This window comes from Mustela lutreola, chromosome 2 (assembly GCF_030435805.1).
Source record: "Mustela lutreola isolate mMusLut2 chromosome 2, mMusLut2.pri, whole genome shotgun sequence".
NCBI classification, from domain to species: Eukaryota; Metazoa; Chordata; class Mammalia; order Carnivora; family Mustelidae; genus Mustela; species Mustela lutreola.
Genome location: NC_081291.1, coordinates 165,957,572 through 165,981,681, shown reverse-complemented (window position 1 = coordinate 165,981,681; position 24,110 = coordinate 165,957,572). Strand labels below are relative to the sequence as shown.

General features: G+C 36.1%; 1 protein-coding gene across 3 annotated transcripts in view; it reads right to left on the bottom strand.

Moving 5' to 3' along the window:
• The window catches only part of SLC9C1 (solute carrier family 9 member C1), an 86,030-nt gene that overhangs the window by 15,991 nt on the left and 45,929 nt on the right, over positions 1–24,110 (bottom strand). For all 3 annotated transcript variants that reach the window (XM_059164148.1, XM_059164150.1, XM_059164149.1), the window contains exons 14-22: positions 23,041–23,138; positions 18,991–19,110; positions 10,005–10,200; positions 8,697–8,882; positions 6,742–6,891; positions 5,393–5,444; positions 4,020–4,168; positions 761–886; positions 324–422 (exon numbers count right to left, since the gene is read on the bottom strand). In XM_059164148.1, coding sequence (XP_059020131.1) covers positions 324–422; positions 761–886; positions 4,020–4,168; positions 5,393–5,444; positions 6,742–6,891; positions 8,697–8,882; positions 10,005–10,200; positions 18,991–19,110; positions 23,041–23,138 — 1,176 coding nt within the window. The remainder of the gene's footprint in view (positions 1–323; positions 423–760; positions 887–4,019; positions 4,169–5,392; positions 5,445–6,741; positions 6,892–8,696; positions 8,883–10,004; positions 10,201–18,990; positions 19,111–23,040; positions 23,139–24,110) is intronic.

Sequence of the window (24,110 nt, the reverse complement as noted above, 5' to 3'; positions counted from 1 at the left end):
GACTGCTTTCGCTTCAGGTCATGATCTTGGAGTCCCAGGATCCAATCCCATGTTGGGCTCCCTGCTCAGCAGGGAGTCTGCTTCTCCCTCTGACCTCTCTTCTCTCATGCTCCCCCTCTCTCATTTTCTCTCTCTCTCTCAAATAAATAAAATAAAAGGGGATAGGTAATGTTAGCCATTGTGTTTGAACAAGAAAAGTGAATGGTGGCTGTTGTCCTAAAAGAGGAACAATGCAGTTCTTAACATGGAAAACTATGAATTCTCAATTTTATCGAACTTTTAACTAATGTTCACAAGTGCATTTTTGAATAAATCTGACTTACCTTTATCATACCTGATATTATTACATAAATTCCTTTGGGCTCATCACCTTCTTCAAATATATCATTTCCACAGTCAAATGTTACAACTCTGGCTCTTTCCTTAAAAATATCACCAAATATATAGGACATAAACACTATATTAGCAGTGGTTGGGGATGTTGAGGTTTACATCTTAATAGAAGTTCTTACATTTAAAAATATCAGTCAGTAAGATCCAACTTATGGTGTTAGTGATAAATTTGTAAGAGAAAATAGGAATTATGAATATCAAAGAGATGAAGGTGGATATCCATAGATCTTTATAACTTCAGATGCGATGCTTATGCATGGAGTTTTAAGCTGGAGAGTATCACAGTCTTTATTAAAAAAATCATTTGTTAAAAAAAATCATTTGTTGGCACATTATAGGTGGTATTACTAGAAAATAAAAATATTACCTGAATGAAGTGTATATGGTCTTTGTCTTTGTCTAGCCATGGAATATGGTAGAGTGCTTCTTCAATAGTAAGGGGCTTGATGATAGGTAGGAAATCAAGTATCTCTCTTTTTTTGGCCATTATTAACTAAAACCACAAAATTTAAGAAAGAAGATGAACAAAACTGGTGTTCACAGAATGCTTACGAAATTATGACTTGGTACTCTTTCTTTTACTTGCTCTTCTGAGATTTTTATTCTTCTATGGAAACCTTCAACTTCTCCCCACTGATAGCATTTTTCTGTTATCATCATTCTGAAGTCATAGATTAAATATTTAAAGTAAACTTTTTTAAAAACTGAATTATAGCACATAAACAAAAAGTGCACAGATTATAAATATCCACTCAAAGAACACTTACAACGTAAAAAGATCTTGGTAACCAGCACCCAGATTAAGAAATAAAACATTTGCTACACCTAAAATCCTTATATTCTCTTCTAGTCATTTCGTTTATCTAAAGATAACCTCTTTTTTTTTTTAATTTTTTTATTTTTTATAAACATATATTTTTATCCCCAGGGGTACAGGTCTGTGAATCACCAGGTTTACACACTTCACAGCACTCACCAAAGCACATACCCTCCCCAATGTCCATAATCCCACCCCCTTCTCCCAAACCCCCTCCCCCCAGCAACCTTAATCTCATAAAGATAACCTCTTTTATCAGAGTTTAACTTTGTTTGGTTTTGAGATTTATCTGCATAAAATCAAAAAGTATGTACTTGTTTGTGTCTGGTTTCATTTGTTCAGTAGTATGTTTCTGAGATTCATCTCTAATATTAGAGGGAGCAGAAGTTTATTCCTGTCATTTTCATTGTTGTAGAGGATTATGTTATCTGGATATACTACAGTTTTGTCTACTTTGGATCAACATTTGGAGTGTGCCAGCTTTGGCCTTTTGTAATGCTGCTATATTTGTTTGCTGTACATATGTATACATTTCTGTGGATATATGGTTCTGTAATATAACTGCTAGGTTATATGTGTATTTTCACATTTAGTAGATTCTGCCTAACAATTCCAAAGTGATTACGTTAAATTACACTCTTTTTCTAATATTCCAGTTCCATGTCATTGCCTATAGCTAATATTGTCAGTTAAAAAAAATTAAGTATTGTGGGGCGCCTGGGTGGCTCAGTGGATTAAAGCCTCTGCTTTCGGCTTGGGTCATGATCTCAGGGTACTGAGATTGAGCTCCACATGGGGCTCTCTGCTCAGCGGGGAGCCTGCTTCCTCCTCTCTCTCTGCTGGCCTCTCTACCTACTTGTAATCTCTGTCTGTCAAATAAATAAAATCTTTTAAAAAAATTAAGTATTCTGATGGTTGTGTATTGGTATTTCACTTGGTTTTAATTTGTGTTAAGTTTATGACAATGAAATTTAGTACCTTTTGTTATGTATCAGTTATTTGAATATCCTCTGTTGTGAGGTGTCTACTCAATATGCATGCCTCCTTTTATCATTTCTTTCAGTTCCAGTGGTAATAAACTCCCTTCACTTTTGTTTATCTGGGACTGTCTTAATTTCTTTTTCATTTCTGCAGGACAGTTTTGTTGGATATAGGATTTTTGGTTGATAGATTTTTTCTCTTTTAACATTTCAAATACATCGGTTAACTTCCTTCTGGTCTCCAAAGTATCTGATAAGAAATCTGATAATAATCTTATTAAGGATTTCTTGTATGAGATGAGTTACTTCTTTATTGATGATTTCAAAATTTTCTTTTGTCTTTTGACAGTTAGATTATAATGTGTCTTGGTGTGGGTCTCTTTCAGGTCATCCTACTTGGAATTTATTGAACTTCTTGGATATTAATATTTATGTATTTTATCTAAGTTGGGAAGTTTTCAGCCATTACTTCTTCAAATATTCCCTCTCTGTCTCTCACCTTGTGGAATTTCCACAGTGCGCATGTTGGTTCACTTGATTGGATCTCACTGGTCCCTTAGATTTTGTCACTTTTCACCAACCTTTTTATTTCTGTTCCTCAAATAGGATAATTTCCATTGTTTTATCTTTAAGGTGACTGATCTTTCTGCCTGCTCAAATATGCCTTTCAGTTCTTGCCACATAGATGTTATATATTTTATGTTAGGTTCACACTTAAGGATTTAGAGTTTTTAATCAATACAGTGAGTAGAATATTTTTCTTTAGTTGAGGAAAAATTTTGAATGTCAGTATTATTTCTGAATACCCTATGATTTACCTTATTAATCCTACATATTTTAGTTTATTTTCCTAGGATTTTAAAGAATCAATATATCATAACCTTTTTCATCTTTCCAAGAATTTTATCTCTCAATTTCCTTTCTGTCTTTTCTTCACCTGGCTAAGACTTCCAGCAAGGCATTCAATATTTGGAGAGGCACAGTTGATTTTCCTTTTGGTCTTGACTTTAGTTGGAATACTTCTGTTTTACCATTTAATACAGTGTTTCTTTTAAATTTTAAATAGAAACTCTTTGTTCAGTTAAGGATTCTACTTCTCTTATTAGCCTCATGAGAATTTTTAAAAATATTTTGAGTAATAAATTTTGTCAATTTTTTTCTTTTTCTTCAATTTTTTAAACTCTTAATAAGTTACATAGCTATTTTGAGAGCTAAAACATTCTTAGTCATAATATACTAAACTTTTAATATACCACCAGATTTAATTAGCTACCATTATGTTTAAAAGTTTTATATATATATTCACAAGCATAATAGCTTTTGGTTTTTTTCTCATACCATTCCCAATCTGGAGAGTAAATTTTGTACTTACAGAATTAGTTGTGACCCTCTATTTTTTTTTAATATGTCATGGTACCATTTAAATAACTTAAAGAAAATGTAGTGAATTTTTGTCATGTAATTGAATGCTCTTATAAATTATGGGAGTCTATTGAAAAAGTTATTTCAGTGGCGTAGATAGTTCCTAGAAAGATACTGATTTCTACTGTAGTCTAGGATGAGAAATAGTTTTATCATACCAATGGTTTGGGAGAAAAGCATAGAAAGAGATGGTCTCTCACTGTGCCAAGAAAGGGAATGAGAAACTGAGCATTGGAGATCAGGAAGGAAATGCACTATGGTAGGTGTTTTTCTTTAGACAATTATTTTAAGTTAGAGATACTCCTATCTCAGAGATGGCCTATATTAGAAAATCAGAAGTAGGTTTGAAGATCGTGAACAACTATATATCAAGTAAGTATATTTGCTTTAAAAATATGCTACCTTACCTTATTAATTTCAGAGCCTTCAATTTTATGAATAATACCTTTTGACCTAAAAACTTTAACAATTTCTCTAGCCAAATTGAGCATGACATTTATCTCCTCCTTTGTTTTCATAGTAACAGCGATTTCTGGGTGATCATACTCTAAGTAGCCTGAAAAATAACATTTTCAGATAAAATAAGAATATTATTTAAAAAATTTCATGTGGACAATAAGCTAGTGTTCCTACTATAAATCCATGGAATACAACGCTCAACACAGATAAATGTATATCTTTCTGATGAGGTGTCTGCAATCAGTCATAATTCACTAGTGGCTGCAGAGTTCTGCTTGCTATTTTCTTGTCTGCTTAGAGCTAAGCCCATGAGGAAGGACAGAAAACTCTAGTCCTAGGATTAACAATTATACTGATATACCTGTATAGGATATTGAAAGGCTCCTCTGGGCCCTAGGTCTGGAGTTTATGTTCTACTTTTCTATTCTGTTTGGACTATGATTTTGGACTTCAAACAGTGCCTTAGGTATGGCTTCTGATTAAGTCTTCTCATCCATCTTTGGTTATTGCCCACCCAGCATTCCTGAGCATCTAGAGGACTCATCTATGCTCTTCTGCCTGTCTTATCTGGATTCCTGAATGCCCATGAGAGTTGCTTTCATTTAGATTCTACACTTTGGCTTTTCCTTTGTGATGGCTTCTTGTCTCACTTGACAACTATCTGCCATGCAAAATCTCTCAAGTCTTGGTCAATTCTCAGATTTGCTGTGTCATTTTCTTGCCCACTACCTGGTACCAAACCCTCTTCCCCTCCCACATGAACTCTATTGTATAGGAGTGTGTCTGTCCCACTCCCAGGATTTACCCTATACTAGGAGCATTACATGGCATGACTCAGAGAAGAAGCTATTGCCATATTTAGGCATGGAAGCTCCCAGCAGTCGTATAAGAGATCTGTGAGACTCTTTTCTGATTTCAGCTTATAAATCCTAAATCCTCAGATGGTAGCTCTGTGGCAAGTGAAGGGGGAAAAATAACTTTTTTCCTTGTATTGCTCAGGATGGTGTGTGTACTTTTGGTTTGGAAGAAAACAGAATTTTTAAGGTGATTAATAGTATGTATAAACATGCAATGTTAATGTGTTTAATAAGAAATTGAAAGGTCTTTTTTGAGGTGTAAGGTAGGAAAAACAAGTGTGGAGAGGTAATATTACACGAAACCCATCCAAACCAAAGATGTGATATTGTTGAAGTTATATACTTTATTATTAGTAATAAATAGGTTTCCTCAAATATCAGTTTAGTTATCAAAATAATTGCCTCTCTGAAGTAATGATAATAAGGGATGGTTGTGCTTAATCTTTAGGGTGAAGGGTACATACCCAGCTCTTTCATAGCATGTCCTGTATTCTTCATTATCCTCTTTAATAACATCTACCAAATAAAAGAAGATTTATCCCCCTGGAGAACAAGTTGTTATAAAATATCTTTACATTTGCAACTGATGATTTTTTTTTTTTACTTAACTAATAACTTTAAAGAAAACATGTGATGGGGAAATTTTCAGGGATTAGAATTAAATTTTGTGCATTTATGTTTCTCCAGCAAGTTGGTGAAAAGAATAAAAAGTGGCATTACCAGGTTGATTTTGAGGACCCCAAATGCAAGTCATATTTTTTTCTTTTTTCCTTAAAGTAACCTGCTTTAGGGTACTATTGATTCTGAAAAACACAAGCACAGTTGATGCTTTCCTCTTCAACTTTGGGGCCACAGGGAAAGCGTTCAGTCTTAAATTAGGTAGAAGGTTTGGCCAAACTGTGTTAGAACAAAAATGAGCACTACAGCTGGACATCTCAGAGATTCAGTTCCTCTTGTTTTTCCTACTGTGTATCCTCAAATTCCAGTACTAAATATCTGTTTCCAGGTAAGAACAGGTAACAAAATTTAGGAAAAGTGTTTTAAAATTACAGGTGGTGAAGAAAGGAAAGATACTGCTTTTTGTGTTCTACTACGTAACACATGTTCGATTTTCTCAACTACAGAGCTTTGGGTATATTACTTGACATTCACATGTTCCACATTGCCTTGAAAGGTAAGTATTTCACATAGTTGGCAAACTTGTGAGAACAACCACCTCAGTCAAAAAAGTGAAAATCCAGAACTTAGGCCCTAGAATTCTCTAGGCTGTTTACTGGCCATGTGACTGAGTTGTTGTTGTTCTTTCTCTGTGTAATGAAGAAATTAGACAAGGTTTCCTTCTATGAGCTATTCTTACTTTTTCCCTTTGGCAGATCCCCCTCATTTGCTTCTTTTACTGTGGGAAAATCAGGCAGGGAGAGAGGAAGGGAGTCTTCGGGAATTATGAGGAGTCTCCCTTTGCTTAACATTACCATTACATCTCATCTTCCAATATTTCCTATTTAGTGCACCTGTTGTTGACAGATCCTGGAATTTGCATCAGGAGGGAGCTAATGACCACTGTCCATATGTTTCATGTGCCCCAAAAGGTGGCTTGCAAAAGCCTCATGATTTGCTACTGTGGCACAGACAATTCAGTAACAGACATATTCAGCTTCTGAATAATACATATGTAGACTAGTTTTTACACAAATAACTTAGCAAATTGTGTCAAAGACCACTTCTACATATATAGACAGAGGACATAATGGGTGGGGGCAGCTGAGAGATTGGAGGAATAAACCCTTACCTTACTAATGAAAGTTTTCCTCACCTGTTTAACCTGCTTAGAACTTGAAATCTGATCAATTATAGTCATTATATCTTCTTCACCTTGGACATATCCTTTTAGTATAGCATATTTCAAGGACAGCTGGTGACTCATCTTTTGATCTATTATTTGTAGCAACTTTGGGGTTATGAGCTGGAAAAAATGGAACTACCATTTACTATAAATTGTATACATTTAGTTAGTTATATATTGATTAGTTTAACTAAAGTATATAATATTAAGAAATAACGTGTTTTCAACAGTAACTATAGTAACCTGTCAAGGTTATTTTATTCATGGCAAGTTTATAACTTCATGACCAGAGTGATTTCCCTATAATTAATAATGCTGGACACCTATGTGAAGTTATGAATTTACTCTTTACTTATGTCTCCTATAGAGCATTGAATACTACTTCCAACTGGTTTAAATTCTTGGAAAACAATGCAATTAATCTGGGCTTATCATAAATGTGTATAAAGTACTGCCACTTATACCTGTGAAATCTTCTACTAACCTTCTTACCAGAAGGCTTATTTGGGAGTTAGAACCCACCCCAACTATACTTCTTGTTTGACCACACCATTAATTTCTCATTGTTTCTTTGCTGAGGTTTAACTTTCTAGATTATCTGTTACCACTCTGCAGTCCTTTAACTTCCCCATAGTTGGCTGTTTCCCGTGTTTTCCTGTCTATGCTCCATATTCTTCATACTCTCCTCGCTGACCAACTGCCATTAATCCTCAAAGCACTAATTTATGCTCATCCTTCAATATTCAGTTTAAGCATCACCTAATAAAAAACATCTTTTTAAAAAATCGTGTTAGCATTTTGTACATACTCTGTTTTGCACTTACCTTACAATGTAACATTGGAACATCTAGATGACAGGTCATTTTCCTTCTATAAGTTCTCTAGAGTGTGTCTAATTTGTCTTCATGTTCCAGGGCCTATCATTTGATATGTTAAGGGTTCAGAATTTCCTGAACACCTAAACAAAATTTCCTTAGGTGGTTTACCAGTTTCTTCACTTAAAATATTTGGTAGACCCCATATATCCTCCAATAAGAAAGAATTAACTAGTCCCTGGAATACGCTTTGCTTGTCTTCCTTAGGTCAAATTGCACACTAGCATTACTTGCAGTCTTATTTAACACTAAAATGGGAAAAGCTACTAGTTGCATCCTTTTAGACCTTAGCAAAAGTATTTTTTAAGCATATGTAAGAAAGCTCTAAATGTACAGATTCTAATCTGTTAGTTTTATCTCTAGATGAACCACGTCTCCCTTAGGTTTGTTCCTCTCACAGTGCTTAAATGTGCATGTGTCTTGTTTCTGTATGAATAGAGCGAGCCAGTGAAAGAGAGGGGATGTATCCCTGTTCCGTATATATACTTCACATGCCTTGTGATGGAGTGAGTCCCATGTCATTGAAATAATTGTATAGATAATAAATAATATCATGCTTGTTATAGAAAGATGATTAGACAAATAAGGTTATTTTTGATGCTGTGATTTTATGTTACTATGAATTTATGAAACATGAAATGCATAATTTTTGCCTTCTTAATATGTATGAATTTATACTACTTGCTTTGTCACTATGAATGGTGTGCATGGTTGTTTTGTTGATTTCCAGGTTTTATACCAGGTATCTCTAAAAATAAACATTACTTTGGGGTTAATTTATACTTACATTACTATGTAATTTTTTATGTGCTCTCTATTCAAAGAAAAAGCTATACTGAATATTTCTATACTTTCATGTACTAAATAAATTGCACATACAATTTGGATATTCATAAAATAAATTTAATTTGTGGAAGGATTATAAAATTTAAAATATAAACATCATCTCAATAAAAAGTAGAAATCATAAAACTACTAAACTGATCTTAGTCCATATTTCATGAAGCAGTCAGTAGAAATTTGAAATTGAATGATTTAATAGTTCTTTACCTTCAAAATACGTAGTAGGCGAAGAAATCGAACAATTTTTATAAAGATTACTGTTAGAATAAAATCAAGAGTATAAGTAATAGAATTTGTCTCAATAAGAATTATATCTATGATGCCAACTGATGTAATTGCTAACTCAAATAGGTTCCAGGCCTGTAAAAAATATTCTTTCCTCATTGCAGCCATCTGTTGATTAAAAAAAAATACATTATCTTGTTTTTGCTTTTACTGTAACATTTTCCACAATAATGAAACATCACTAGTTAGATTCTTTTCTGATCTACCTTAAGATTTCTTGTCTGAAATACTAGTAAGGAAGCATATTAATTTAAAATTCAAATGATTAAATATTAAAGCATAGCTAAGAGAGTGGGAAGTATTAAAGATGATTGTGGGTTTTCAGTGGAATTCTGAAAGAAAAGTAGGTTTAGAGAAGATAAATTTTTTAGAATGTGCTGTTTGAGATGTTTGTATAGCATTTTGTTGGAGAGATCCAGTCATCAGTTTCTATATGATCTGAGGTTCTTGGTAAGATCTGAGGTGGGAATGTGAATTTAGAAGTTATTAGACTATAAATGGTAGATGATGCCAAAAGTGAAAGAGATAGCATGGCTTATGAAGCTCTTTATTCTTTATGTCCATGTCTCATTTCCATACCCTCCACATCTAACATCTAACATCTAACATCTCTCTAACATCCATGCTGACCAATCCATCCCAAGCTCCAGTCACTGGGAGTGATGTCCCTTGTGCATGCAACGGGTTTTGCTTCTAGCTTTTCCCTTGTTTTTGTCCATCATGTTATATATTCATATTCTTAGTCTTCACTTTTTGGTCTATAGAGCACAATACTATTATCAATATGATTATCAGTTTGTTGACCCTTTCTTCATTTTACAACTACCTTTATATTAGATTTAAAAATCAAATCATGTATGTTTTTCAGGCATGAAGGGATATCTATCACTCCACCTATCTCTATCTAGTAGTAAAAAAGATTAAAATGAACACTATCCTGCTAAATTTATGAACACTATCGATACCTTTGAAACTCCCTTTGACACACACCATTTTAAAATTTATGTTTACAAATACAAAATCAGTTCTTAAAGTATGGATGTTTTCTATTGAGTTGCCTTAAAAATTTACCTTTAAAAATTAAAATTTGGGAAGTGAGAAAGAATTTCATACACTCCTTTAGAAAATTGTGTGTAGTTAGTGTTGGAAATGAAGTTACAGAATCTCTCTGTGAGACATATAACATATTCACACATACACATATACACACACACCACAATTTTGGATTACCTTAAATAGGGCCTCCACGATATAAAATGCAAGAAAAGAGTAGTTAGAGTATCTTAATTCCTGGTCATAGATCTCACTTAAGTTAGGTATCCAAGAAATTATAATAGGAAACATATTCATTAGTGTCACAAGATATCCAATATACTCAAATTCATCCGTAAATACAATTTTATGGCATAAACGAAGAATGCAATGTCTACAAAAAATAAAGAGTTTTATCTAATAAAATAATTACACGGAATGACTTTCAGTTCAGTTCTGTTCTAATCATCTATAGTACACAGCCCAGCTTAGTTCTGGGTAGGAGAAATCATTACCTAACATTTTCTGGCATCTCCCTTCAGATATTGTACTTTTAATTTCCTCCTCTGCTGGATGTCTTGAGGCTTGTTTCCCCTCTTTTTTCCCCCATCTTCCTCAACTCTTATCCATTTTTAGTTTTAATAGAAATACTTTGGTCATGAGATGGGATAACTCAAATTAGAAATATTAAAAAATAATAATAAACAAAGGGAATTCCTTCCACCTGCCAGACATGATTACTATTAACAGTTTGAATATTAGACCAATCTTTTTTCTTATGTAATCATTATCTGTAAACACAAAAATTTTATCATACATATCATTCTAAACTTTTTTTCTTTTTCTTGACAACGTATCATGAGCATCTTTTCTTGTTGAGGCATAGAATCTGTAAAAAAATAAAAGTCCCAGGATGTGTGGTAATAAAACAGTATGAATCCACATCTTATCAAAATGTATTTATCAAAATATTTAAATCAAATATTAAATCAAATCAATAACTCCTAAATGTGAGACAGGAAATCATCAAAATCCTAGAGGAGAACATAGACAGCAACTTCTGTGACCCGGGCTGCAGACACATCTCTGCAGGCAAGGGAACAAAAGCAAAAATGAACTATTGGTACTTCATCACGATAAAAATTCTGCACAGCAAAGGAAACAGTCAATAAAACTAAAAGCCTACAGAATGGGAGCTATGTCATTTGCAAATGATATATCTGTTGAAGGGTTAATATCCAAAATCTATAAAGATCTTATCAAACTCAACACCCCCAAATTAATAATCCAGTTAAGAAATGGGCAGAATATCCAACTTTTGTACCAATGTGGACAGGACTGGAGGAGATTATGCTGAGTGAAATAAGTCAAGCAGAGAGAGTCAGTTATCATATGGTTTCACTTACTTGTGGAGCACAAGGAATAACATGGAGGACATGAGGAGAAGGAAAGGAAAAGTGAATTGGGTAAATTGGAGGGGGAGGTGAAGTATGAGAAACTGTGGACTCTGAGAAATAAACTGAGGGCTTTGGAGGGGAGGGGAGCGGGAGGATGAGTGGGTCTGGTAGTGGGTATTAAGGAGGGCACATACTGCATGGAGCACTGGATGTGGTGCATAAACAATGAATCTTGGAACACTGAAAAAATAAAATTAAATTAAAAAATTGATCACATACACATTAAAAAAAAAGAAATGGGCAGAAGATATGAAAAGATATTTTTTCAAAGAAGATATCAGATGGCTAACAGACATACTAAAAGATGCTTAACATCATGCATCGTCAGGGAAATACAAATCAAAACCCACAATAAGATATACCTCATAATGGTCAGAATAGCTAAAACTAACAACTCAGGAAACAATAGAAATTGGCAAGGATGCAGGATTCGGAGAAAGGAGAAGCCTCTTAAACTGTTGATGGAAATGCAAACAGGTGTAGCCACTCTGGAAAACAGTAAGAGGTTTCCTCAGAAAGTTAAAAACAGAACTACCCTATCATCCAACTGTTGATGGAAATGCAAACAGGTGTAGCCACTCTGGAAAACAGTAAGAGGTTTCCTCAGAAAGTTAAAAACAGAACTACCCTATCATCCAGCAATTGCACTACTAGAAACTTTCCCAAAAGATACAAAAATAGAGATTTGAAGGGACATATCTACACCAATGCTTGTAACACCATTATCAACAATAGCCAAACTATGAAATGAGCCCAAATGTCTATTAGCTGATAAAGAAGATGTGGTACATGTGTGTATTGACACACACACAATCCTGGAAATCGTGGAATATCACTCAGCCATCAAAAAGAATGATATCTTGCCATTTGCAATGACATGGATGGAACTAGAGTCTATTATGCTAAGCGAAATAAGTCAGTCAGAGAAAGAGAAATGCCATATGATTTCACTCAATATGGAATTGCAAGAATGCTCTCATGGAGTTCATCCCCCATGTTTTCTTCTGTGGGTTTTACCGTTTCAGGTCTTACTTTACTCCATTTCAAATTGATTTTTGTTTATGATGTAAGACAGTGGTCTAGTTTCATTATTTTGCATGTGGCTGTCCAGTTTTCTCAACATCATTTACTGAAGAGATTATCCCTTACCCACTGTATATCATTAGTTCCTATGTCATAAATTAATTGATTATATACTCATGGGTTTATTCCTGGGCTCTCTATTCTGTCCCATTGATCTATGTGTCTGTTTTTATGCCAATACCATACTATTTGTTTATTACAGCTTTTAAAAAATTTTTAAAAATTTACTTATTTATTTTTAGAAGATTTTATTTATTTATTTGTCAGAGAGAGAAAGAAATAGAGAGCAGCCACAGGCAGACAGAGTAGCAGGCAAAGGCAGAAGGAGAAGCTGGCTCCCTGCCAAGCAAGGAGCCTGACGTGGGACTCGATCTCAGGACACTGTGATCATGACCTGAGCCGAAGGCAGAGGCTTAACCAACTGAGCCGCCCAGGCATCCCTACGGCTTTTTAATATAGTTTAAAATCAAGAATTGTGATACCTCCAGTGTTATTCTTTTTTTTCCCCTCAAGATCATTTTGGCGATTTAGGATCTTTTGTGATTCCATACAAACATTAGGATTTTTTGAAACTTCTGTAAAAAATGTTAATTGGAATTTTGGTAAGGATTACATTGAAACTATAGATTGTTTTGAATAGTATGGCCATCTTAACAAGATTAATTCTTCCAATTCATGAGCATAAGATATCTTTCCATTTATTTGTATCTTCTTTAATTTCTTTCATCAGTGTCTTACAGTAATCAGGGTAGAGGTCTTTTGCCTTCTTGGTTAAATTTATTCCTAAGTATTTTATTCATTTTAATACAGTTATAAATGGGATTTCCTTAATTCCTTTTTGTTATTAGTGTACAGAAATGCTACTGATATTTATATATTGATTTTGCATGCTGTAACTTTACTGAATTTGTTTATTAGTTCTAACTTTTTTTTTGTGGAGTTCTTAGGGTTTTCTGTATATATCATGACATCTGCAAAAGATGTTAGTTTTACTCATTTCTTTCTGATTTGGATGACTTTTTTTTTCTTGCCTAATTACTCTGGCTAGAACTTCCAATACTAATTTTAATAAAAATTATGAGAGTGGGCCTCCTTATTTTGCTCCTGATCTTAGAGAAAAAGCTTTCAGCCTTCAGCTTTTCACTGTTGAATATGAATTTAGCTGTGTGATTGTCAACTATGGCCTTTGATGAGGTATACCACTTCTTTACCCAGTTTGTTGACAGTCATAATTTATATTTACCCATTTTTGTCTTGTGTATCCATTATTGTAGCTATATTTTTAAAATACTTTTGACTTTTAACCTTTATGCTAGATTTTTATGCGATTTATCCACCATTGTTACAGTATTAGAGTGGTCTGAATTTTATCATATATTTATCTTTACCAGTGAGACTTATACTTTCATATGTTTTTCTGTTACTAATAGGGGGGTGTCCTCTGGATGGCAACCACAAAAGCCAGGGTGCCAAACTCTTGCACAAGTTCATTTCCGGGAGACACTGTCCTTGCAAGCTCATTAAGAACTGTTTCATTGTCTATTCTAGTCTTCTGGATCTTGTGGACATAAGCCCAGTTATCTCTCCGAGAGGATGTTTTGGGGGCCCATCTCTCAAGTGGAAGTCTCAAAAGTTGGGGCACTAGATGTTGGGTCCAAACCCTTTACTTCTCATGGAGAAGCTGGGAACCATGAGTTCCCTTCTGATCGCATGCCTCAATGCCAGAGGGTTAGTTTTATGCTGACAGTGTGTCTGAGCCTTTGCGACCTGTTTCATGTAGGTATTTTCTCATTAGCCTGATATGTAAGAATCACTCAGCTACTTTCTGGATTTTTTTGAGAGGTAAGTGGTCCATATGTGTCTGTGGATTTGGTATGATGATGAAAGGAGTTAAGTTCAGGGGCCTCCTATGTCACTATCTTAAACTATAATACAGACTGCTTTTCCTGATTTCTTTCAGCAATAAAGTCATTTCTGGCACAGCATTGCACTTGATGTTACCTTTTTCTTTCCTACCAGACATTTATTTATTTATTTATATGTTTCTTTCTTTTTTCTTTTTTCTTTTTTTTTACTTTTTAAAAATTGTATTATGTTAGTCACCATACAGTACATCATTAGTTTTTTTTTTTTAATTTCTTTTCAGCGTAACATTATTCATTGTTTTTGCACCACACCCAGTGCTCCATGCAATCCGTGCCCTCTCTAATAACCACCAGCTGGTTCCCCCAACCTCCCACCCCCAGCTCCTTCAAAGCCCTCAGATTGTTTTTCAGAGTTCATAGTCTCTCATGGTTCACCTCCCCTTCCAATTTTCCTCAACTCCCTTCTCTTTTTTGATGCAGTGTTCCATGATTTTTACCCCAATGATGCAGATGTAGTGAAAAGAAGGGCCATATGCACCTCAATGTTCCTAGCAGCAATGTCCAGAATAACCAAAACGTGGAAAGAGCCAAGATGCCCTTCAAAAGATGAAAGGATAAAGTTGATGTTACCTTTTGCTTAAATTTATAAGTGATTGTAATTTGACTTGTTTATGCCAGATAGATGAATCGAAAGGGATATGGTGGGGATTACTCTCAATTCCTTTAAATCTTTAAGGTTGGTGTTAATTTCTTTATGCCTGGAATACTATATTACTTCTTACGACTATTTTGGCCAGGGTTCCACATGGTCATTTGGACCTTCCTGCCATAATATTCTTATTCTATAGGTCAGCAAGACAATGTGAATGTTCAGCTACACACTGACTATATTCATCCCATGTATACACTTGGAGATATAGAGAAATAACCACACAGTGGACTTGCTGGATTATTATGAAGCAGACTGGGTCAGAGACTTAAACTAAAAGCTTCCTCTCTAATTTGAGAACTGTGATAGCATTTCAAGCCTCTGGTCTTTTGTTTGTTTGTTTGCTTATTTATATTCCCTCCAAAGTCTTTTTAAAAGTCTCAGTATTCTCTTTTTTCCCACTTAAAAGTAATTTTTTTAGTAAAGTGACTAAAGGTCCATCTGAGAAAAGATCGAGGGAATATTTATCCTATGTGTTTGTGGTGTTATTGTAGACCTTTTTCAAAGGCTCTGGTTCTGAGAACTGACTTAGGTATAAGGAAAGGGTGGGGAATCATGATCTTCCTTTGCAGTAGTTGACCTCATCCCTTTGCTGACCAGTTCTTTATTTTTAGAAAAGTCAAATAAAATGTAGTTAACTATTTGTCTACATTGTCATTTGACACAAATTATCTTACCCATACCCAGGCCAAGGTAGTCTGACTGCTCTTCCAGGTTTGCTGTTCACAAAAAAAGGATGCCCACCTTGCTTTTGACATTTGAGTGCTGCCATCTGTCTTCTGCCATTCCCAAATCCTTTCGATACTAGTAAGACTAGTTCCTTGGCAACCTCAACTACTGTCAACCATGTCTTGCCGAGGGCATCTATCACTGAGTTTCACAGTGTTGCCTTGTGAAAGTAAACATCCTCTGGTCCTTCCCACAGGGGCAAAGTGATGGGTCCTTCATTCTCTTATAATAATTTTTGTAAATATTCCAGTTTTTATCATCCATACTTCACTTATTGTAGGTTATTGGCCTGGTCAAGTTTCAAAGAACAATCCCAAGAGATTAACTGTACTGGTTCCAAGTGTCCTTAACAGAATGTTGAACCTCGAATCATGGATAAGACCATCATGCCAATAAATTCTCCCTAATATGGTCTTATTTACAAAATAAATACCCTCAAGATCCATTCCATTATATGTCTACCAGTATTTGCTTGTATTACTCAGGCCCTGTAATTTCCTCAATAGATAAATTATCTCCTAAAGAAAGCACTGTATTTCCTCCTCTAGCTGTGTTGAGATCTGATATGGGTAATTACCTTGGAAACAGTGAGATGTGGTAGAGAATAACCTTGAAACAAAGACAAGATTTATCTTGTGATGTCTTTGTAGCATCTGAAGGGGATAGGAGGCTATTATCCTCTAGCAAGAAAGAGGTGGCTGCCTTCTGCCAGGCTACAGTATTCATGGGGATTGTGAGGGTTCAAGATCTTCAGATTTATCTCCCAAGTGTTACCACTTTAGATCTCAGGTTCCTGATCTTTTTCTTTCAGAGCCCTGACCCTGATACGGAAACCCAATTGATGCTAGGTGTTTATTCTTCTTTCTGTAGCTCTAGCTGTATCCCCTCAAAATAGATACACTATTATTGACTTATTTAGGTATGGATAATTTAAGTTGAATTTTTAATTTTAAGAATTATGTGTGTTTTCCTATTCAGTTTATTTTGGTGACTGGACTTGTTTCTGTTTGTGATTCTGTCACTTCTCAATTTCAATAATACTTCTATTATTGGAATTCAGCACTTAGTAATAAATGCTCACATTTGTTAAGTGCTTACCCAGTGCTAATCCCTGGTCTAGGCACTTCTACACATACTATTCATGTATTCTTTCCCACAGTTCCATGAGGAAACAGGAGAACCCAACTCGCATATTTTGGTGCCCATTATGTGTCATATACATATATATATATATATATATATATATATATATATATATATATGACCTGTGGCAAAGTAACTGACACATAATGGTCATATATATATATATATATATATATATATATATACACTGAGGACTGAAGGACTGAGGACTGAGGACTGAAATGATCATTCAGATAATAAATGACAGAGACTTGAGATTCTAAACCAAGCCACATGGCACCAGGATCTGCACTAATCACTTTGAGATGAGTGATATTCAGAGATAGCTTATGGGGAGTTTTTTAAATCTCCCTTCCATTAAGTTGCATCAACAAAAAGAATTACTTAAAAAGTTATAGCTTTAGTCAGTATTGAAGGCTTTAAAAAACCCTATAATATGACAATCTCTTTGTTGTAGTGAGTGTGGTAGATTAAAGATGCTATATAATTGATACTTTTATTGAGAAGAACGGTCTATATTTCCTCCTCTTGAATCAAAGAAAAGAAACAATAGGCATCCAAATTGGAAAGAAGCAAGTAAAATTATCTCTATTCATAGATGACATGATTTTCTACAGAAAGAATCCCAGAAAATTCACAAAAAACAGGAGAGCTAATCAATGAATTCAGTAAAGCTTCACAGAATACAAAGTCAACATACAGAAATCATACACTAGGAATGAACAATCTTAAAATGAAATAAAGAAAACAGTGTCATTTATAATAGCATCAAAAAAGCAAAAGAAGTGGTTCCTGTGTGGCTCACAGGTAAGCAACTGCCTTCCACTCAGGGTCCTGGGATTGAGCCCTGCATCAGGCTCCCTGCTCAGGGGAGAGCCTGCTTCTCCCTCTCCCTCTGCTTGCTGCTCTGTCTACTTGTGTTCTCTAACTCTGTCAAGTAAATAAATAAAAATCTTAAAAAGAAAGAAAAAATAGGATTAACTTTAATCAAAGACTTGTATGCTAAGAACTGTAAGACATTCCTGAAAGAAATAAAGGAAGATCTAAGTAAAGGAAAAGTCACCTCATGTTCATGAATTGGAAAGCTTAATATTATTAGGATGACAATACTGCAGATTCAATGTAATCCCCATGAAAGACTCAATGGCATTTTTTTTTCAAAATTAAACAAATCCTAAAATTTATATGTAATTACATTTATATGGAATTACCTACATTGTTACACCAATCTTGAAAAAGAAAGTTGATAAACTTATATTTCCTGATTTCAAAATTATCTAACAGCTGTGGAAAACAATTTGGTGGTTCCTTGGGATAAGTTAAACATAAAATTATCTTACGATCCAACAATTTCACTCTTTGGTGCATACCCAAAAAGTATGGAAAAAGTGGAAAGAAGGTATTCAAATACTTTTACATGAATGTTCTTAACAACACTGTTCTCAGTAGCCAAAAGGTGAAAACAACCCAAATGTCCATCAGCTGATGAATGGGTAAACAACATATGATGTTTCTGTACAATGAACTATTATTCAGCCATAAGAAGGAATAAAGTCTTGATACCTGCTACAAAGTGGATGAAACTTATGTTACTGATACATTCGACCATGTAGATGAAAACATTATGGGGAGTGAGAGAAGCCAGAAACAAAAGACTATGTGTTTGATGGTTCTAGTTATATGAACATTCAGGACATGTAAATTCATAGAGACAAAGCAGACTAGTGGGATGCAGGAGCTGTGGGGGTGTGTGCAGGGAGAATGGGGAGTGACTGCTTAATGAGTGCTGGTTTTATATTGGAGGCAATAAAAATGTTTTGGATTTTGACAGAGATGATGTTTGCCCAACATTGTGAATGTACTAAATAACATGGAATGATAACTTAGAAATGGTTAATCTTGTTATATGAAATTTACTTCAGTAATAAGAGAAAAGTTATTATACTATCTTTTTTTTTTCTTTAAGTAACTTTTTGTATGTATGTAAGTAATTTAATTATAAACTACCCCAAATATTTTCCAATATATTCAGGATATGAATTTGTTTCTTAAATTTTCTGTGGAGCTTCAACATACAACCCTGAGATCTAGTGTCAAATGCTTTATCGACTGAGCCATCCAGGAGCTCCCAGGATATAAATTTAAAAAGTAGAAAGGTCAGTATAATAACAGTTCTAGTAAGGTTCAAAATCACTTACCTTGATGGGATCCCTTTTTCCTTTTTAGTGTTGTACACCCAATTTAGCAATACTTTTCTAATAAAGGCAAGAAGTTTTTTGCTTTCAGAATAATTCTTTATTGCCTCAGGACCCATATATCTGGGGAAAAAAAGAAGTAATCACTAAACCTGCTTTAATATTTGGGGACTAGATTTAATGCAGTAATGTCAGACAGCAAGAAGATGATTTTGTCCATTGATAACTAGAAATAGGACACTTTCATGAGCATAGGTCCAAGTCACAAAGTTGTAGATACAAGTAGATATATAATTATGAATTCAGATTCTGGGGCTCACTCATTAAAGAGAGATACATGGTTTAAAATAAAGAGGTCAAGTTTCAGGGAGGAAAAGAATAATGTGATTCAAATAGATCCAGTTTTCATGATGGGGCCCCCATTATCTCATGAAATTACCTCATGAAAATGTTTGCTCTACAAAATAGACATGAAAATATCCATGCCAGTTGGGAATAATTAAATAAGAAAGTATATTTGAGGCATCCAACCCATCTCATAATCCTCTTACCTCTTTGATTGATTTCAACTCCTGGACAGGTAGTTAGGGGAATTAATGGAGAAAATACAAGTGGTGAGTAAAGAGTTAATGATTACTTGGAGAAGTCAGTGGTCCTAAAACCCCAAAGACAGTTTCGTAGCACATATCCCACTGTCTCTAGGTTTCTGTTGACTTTTCTAACAAAGTGGCTCATATCTACGTGCTATGATCTGGTCTTGTTTAGCAAAATACCTTGGTTTTTGTTATCTTCATCAGAAGGGCAATAGGGCTTTGTCCTTGGGTCTGAGGCCTTACTTTAAAATATGGCTTAATGGAAGGGTATTGGTGACTTAAATGCAAAGGTGGACCTTGTCCTTCCTATTGACTATATTGTTCTTACTCTGAAATTTGAATGATTTCTCTGCTATGGGAATACAGATGTCACTGAAAAGAAGGAAGTCATTCGGGGCGCCTGGGTGGCTCAGTGGGTTAAGCCGCTGCCTTCGGCTCGGGTCATGATCTCAGGGTCCTGGGATCAAGTCCCACATCGGGCTCTCTGCTCAGCAGGGGGCCTGCTTCCCTTCCTCTCTCTGTGATCTCTTCCCTTCCTCTCTCCTACTGTGATCTCTCTCTGTCAAATAAATAAATAAAATCTTTAAAAAAAAAAAAAGAAGGAAGTCATTTAATTCTCTGTGACTCAATAGAATGAATGATATGGTAACCACGTGGAAAATCACAAATGTATATAGAGCTTGATTTGTTCCTAATTTTAAAAATATTTATTGAATGTATTATTCTTCCTAAAAGCTGGAGAGAAACCATAAGCAAAAACAGATCGCTGCCCTTAAGGATCCAGCAGACTAGAGGAACGAAACAGGCAAATAACAATTGCATTAAATTGTAGTGGGCGTTGCTGTGGAGATCATAAACAATAGGGCAGTCTGAATCCATCAAGTGGGGGGCTGGTATTTAGTGCTGGGGAATCAGGAAACCTTCTTGAAGGAATTAATGTCTCAACTAAGATCTGGTCATTTCTTAAGTTTCTATAAATCCTAAAATTCTGTGGTATGAGCAATTCAGCCTCCTGAATTCCTATCTTTTGTCATCAGATTCCTTGCTTTTTTAGGAAGATGGCTGTGATCTCTTTAATCGGATAGTGAGGCAGCTGAAGCTTCCAAGGCGAGCTCTGTAATTATCAGTTAAGTGGCTGTGGGTAAATCATTTCATCTCTTTTCTCCTCACCTTTCTCATCAGCAAAATGAAGATAATACTGACACTTATTTCACAGGATTTTTTTTAACTTTAGATTGGTAATACATGCAACGTGTTTAAAACTGTGCTTGGCACAGTACTTAATAAATATAAGCTCTCTATTCAAAGAATTCTTTCTCAGGCAATTACACAGGCAGTTAGCTTAGGTCCTGGTGCCCCTGTTTAAATCCCCCAACTCTTTCTCTCCTTAGACTTGTTTTCTTGCCACAGGACACTGCGACACATGGGGCATTGCTGAAATGAGCAGCAAATGGCCAAGTCAACTGCAAGGCAAGTACTGACTCTAAGTGTAATTAGGAGTTACTTCTCTGGAGATTGGACCACCATTCCACTAATGATACTCCCCACAGTGCCTGCCATATACCTTTGCACATATTCGTATATAATATTTATCTCATTTATGAATCACTAAAAAATAATATATTCTAAAATGTGCCTTTGTCATCCACTAGGCATCCTTTCAACCCTTTAACTCCCTTCTCCTGATTCTGGGTCTTCCTAGGCATACATTTCTTCTGCCTTCCTGGAGGCGTTAAAGAGGAAAAATCAAGGCAATGGGTTGGCTTGCTCTATACTGCCTTTTTTTTTTTTTTTTTTTTAATATTAACTTCTCCTGAACAATGCAGTGATAATGCTTTTCAGCATGTTATTTATTCATCCATTTAAAAAACTCTCGCTGTCCACTGTGCATCTGTCTTCTTTAAAGTGTGCGTCACACTGTTTCTAAGTGTTCACATTTGGCCAGCCCTCTGTCCCCGTCTCCTTCTTGTAAGCATCTGAATGGCCTAGAGTGGGGGGCAAACGGAGGCCCTTGTCCTTACGCCTCATTCATCAAGAAAATGAAATCTTAAGCCAGATGTATTTTATCTTACTTCCTTGACAAGTATGTCATAAGGATTTGTATGGCTAGGCTTGAAATGCAATCTCTTTCACTCTTTGAAATCTGTACTCCCAACTTTAATGAGACTGCTCTCCGGCACCCGGCTGCTTCTCTTCCCACACAGGGCTTTATCACTCTCTGAGCCACAAGCCAGCAATGGGGAGTGGACACCCGGCTGACGCTGCTCTTAGCTTTCAGCGTAGGTGCACCAAAGGCCCCGTCTGCCCTTGAGATAACGGCCCAAGGGAAAGGCCCAAGAAGACCAGACGAGTGAGATTTGGGACCATTGGCAGGGAATTTTGGTGTCTTCAATGCTAGGAGTGTGGTTTATTTTATTTTTTATTTTTCTTTTTAAAGATTTTATTTATTTATTTGTTTGTCAGAGAGAGAGAGAGCACAGAAGCAGGCAGAGAGGCAGGCAGAAGCAGAGAGAGAAGCAGTCTCCTTGCCGAGCAAGGAGCCTGATGCAGGACTCGATCACAGAACCCTGGGATCATGACCTGAGCCAAAGGCAGCGGCTTAACCGACTGAGCCACCCAGGCATCCTTATTTTATTTTTATTTTTTTTAAAGATTTTATTTATTTGCCAGAGTGCTTGCATACACGAGAGAGAGAGAGAGAGACAGAGACAGAGAGACAGAGAGACAGAGAAAGCACAAGCAGAGTGAGCAGCAGGCAGAGGGAGAAGCCGAGTCCCTGCTGAGCGGTGACCCTGATGTGGGCTCCATCCCAGGATTGAGAAACAATGACCTGAGCTGAAGGCAGATACTTAACTAACTGAGCCACCCAGGGGACCAAGGAGTATGGTTTAGAAGAAGAAGTTATGTTATGTCCGGGCTTTGGGGGAACATCGTTGTTAACTGCAGGGCAGTTTAACTCTCCTCTTAGCCCCATCATATACCCTTCATCCTTCCAAGGGGATCGGAAGCTAACGCGTGGATTTCAAGGAACTTGCCATGTAGTACAGAGGCTTACAGCAAAAGAAGCTATTACAAAACTATGCTGGGTATTAAGAGAGAATATGCACCGATGTGTTTGGAGGAATTAACGGAGTCTTTGAACTTAGTGAGGTATTCAAGCAGTCTAAGAGGAAGAGTGTTCTACCACCACAGCTCAGCTTTGGGGGCAAAAGAAGGAAGGGAAGAGCGTCTCCGCTAGCAACAGCAACACATTCAAAAGTGCAGGAGTCTGAATAAGGAGAGCAAGCTGGGAAACGGAAAGGAAGTGATTTGGCCTGATTTGGGGGTGCAGAGCAGGCCGTGGCTTGCACACGTGTTACCAGATGATCCCAGGTTACCAGAAAGAGCAAGCAAACTCACTTGCATTGCTTCCTAAATGCAGGGGCTTAGGATGGAAGCTTTCTCTTGCCAGTGTACTTACTCTCCCTTCTTCTCGCCAAAGCTTCCCGCGGCACCGACCAGCACCTGGACTGCACTCTGGGACAGAATCTCATTCCTGTATTGTCTTTGGTAGCTCGCCTGAAAAAAAAGGGGAAGATTATGATAGAGCATGGATGACAATGACAATGACAATGACGATGACAATAACAATAACAATAACAATAACAACAACAATAACTTAGTGTTTCCTTTATGAAAAGGTAGTGGGTGAGAAAGAAGTAAAAAATTCCTAAGTAATCTACTATCTCTATAAAAAGAACGTTTCTAGGCAGTCCAGACCTTGCCATCAGTGCGGAAGGCCCATCCAAGCTTTGGGTTAAACCAAACTGGTTCTTCAGGAAGCTAAGTTCCCCCTAGATGTTAATTAGGCTTTCGAAAATTAGTGGCGTTCTGTCGTCAAATAACTTTGGGAACTTCCTGCTGCGAGTGTATCCCCATCTTAACAGTTTATGATGCACATTAGAAATTTAAAGACTCTGAGAACTGCTCTTGTGGGGAACCCTGGTTTATAACTTTGATTTCATTTTTCCAAATATTTTGACAACACAACTGTTTTTCTCTCGTCTATTATAAGCATTAAACGGACTGCTGCTGTGGTGCAGAAAGCAGTCATTTGTTCACTTGGTCCACATACTGAGACTCACTTTGCTTCCGGCACTAACTCTGATGCTGGAGAAGCACCCCCCGTCCGACAATGGCCTGGCCACAGTGTGCTGAACACTGTCCAAAATCATTGCACAGACCAGCTTCCTGAATTGGAATGTATGATATAAGTAAAGATTTTTGCTTCCATAGAACACATCTGCACCATCATTTATGGATATCAAAATGCAGATTTGCTCTTGAGGGATACCAGAATGGGATATAACTAATATTTTTAAAAGATCTTATTTATTTATTAGAGAGAGAGAGAGAGAATGAATAAGCAGTGGGGAGGGGCAGAGGCAGAGAGAAGCAGACTCCCCGCTGAGCAGGGAGCCTGATGTAGGACTCCATCCCAGGACTCTGGGATCATGACTTAAGCTAAAGGCACAGGCTTAACTGACTGAG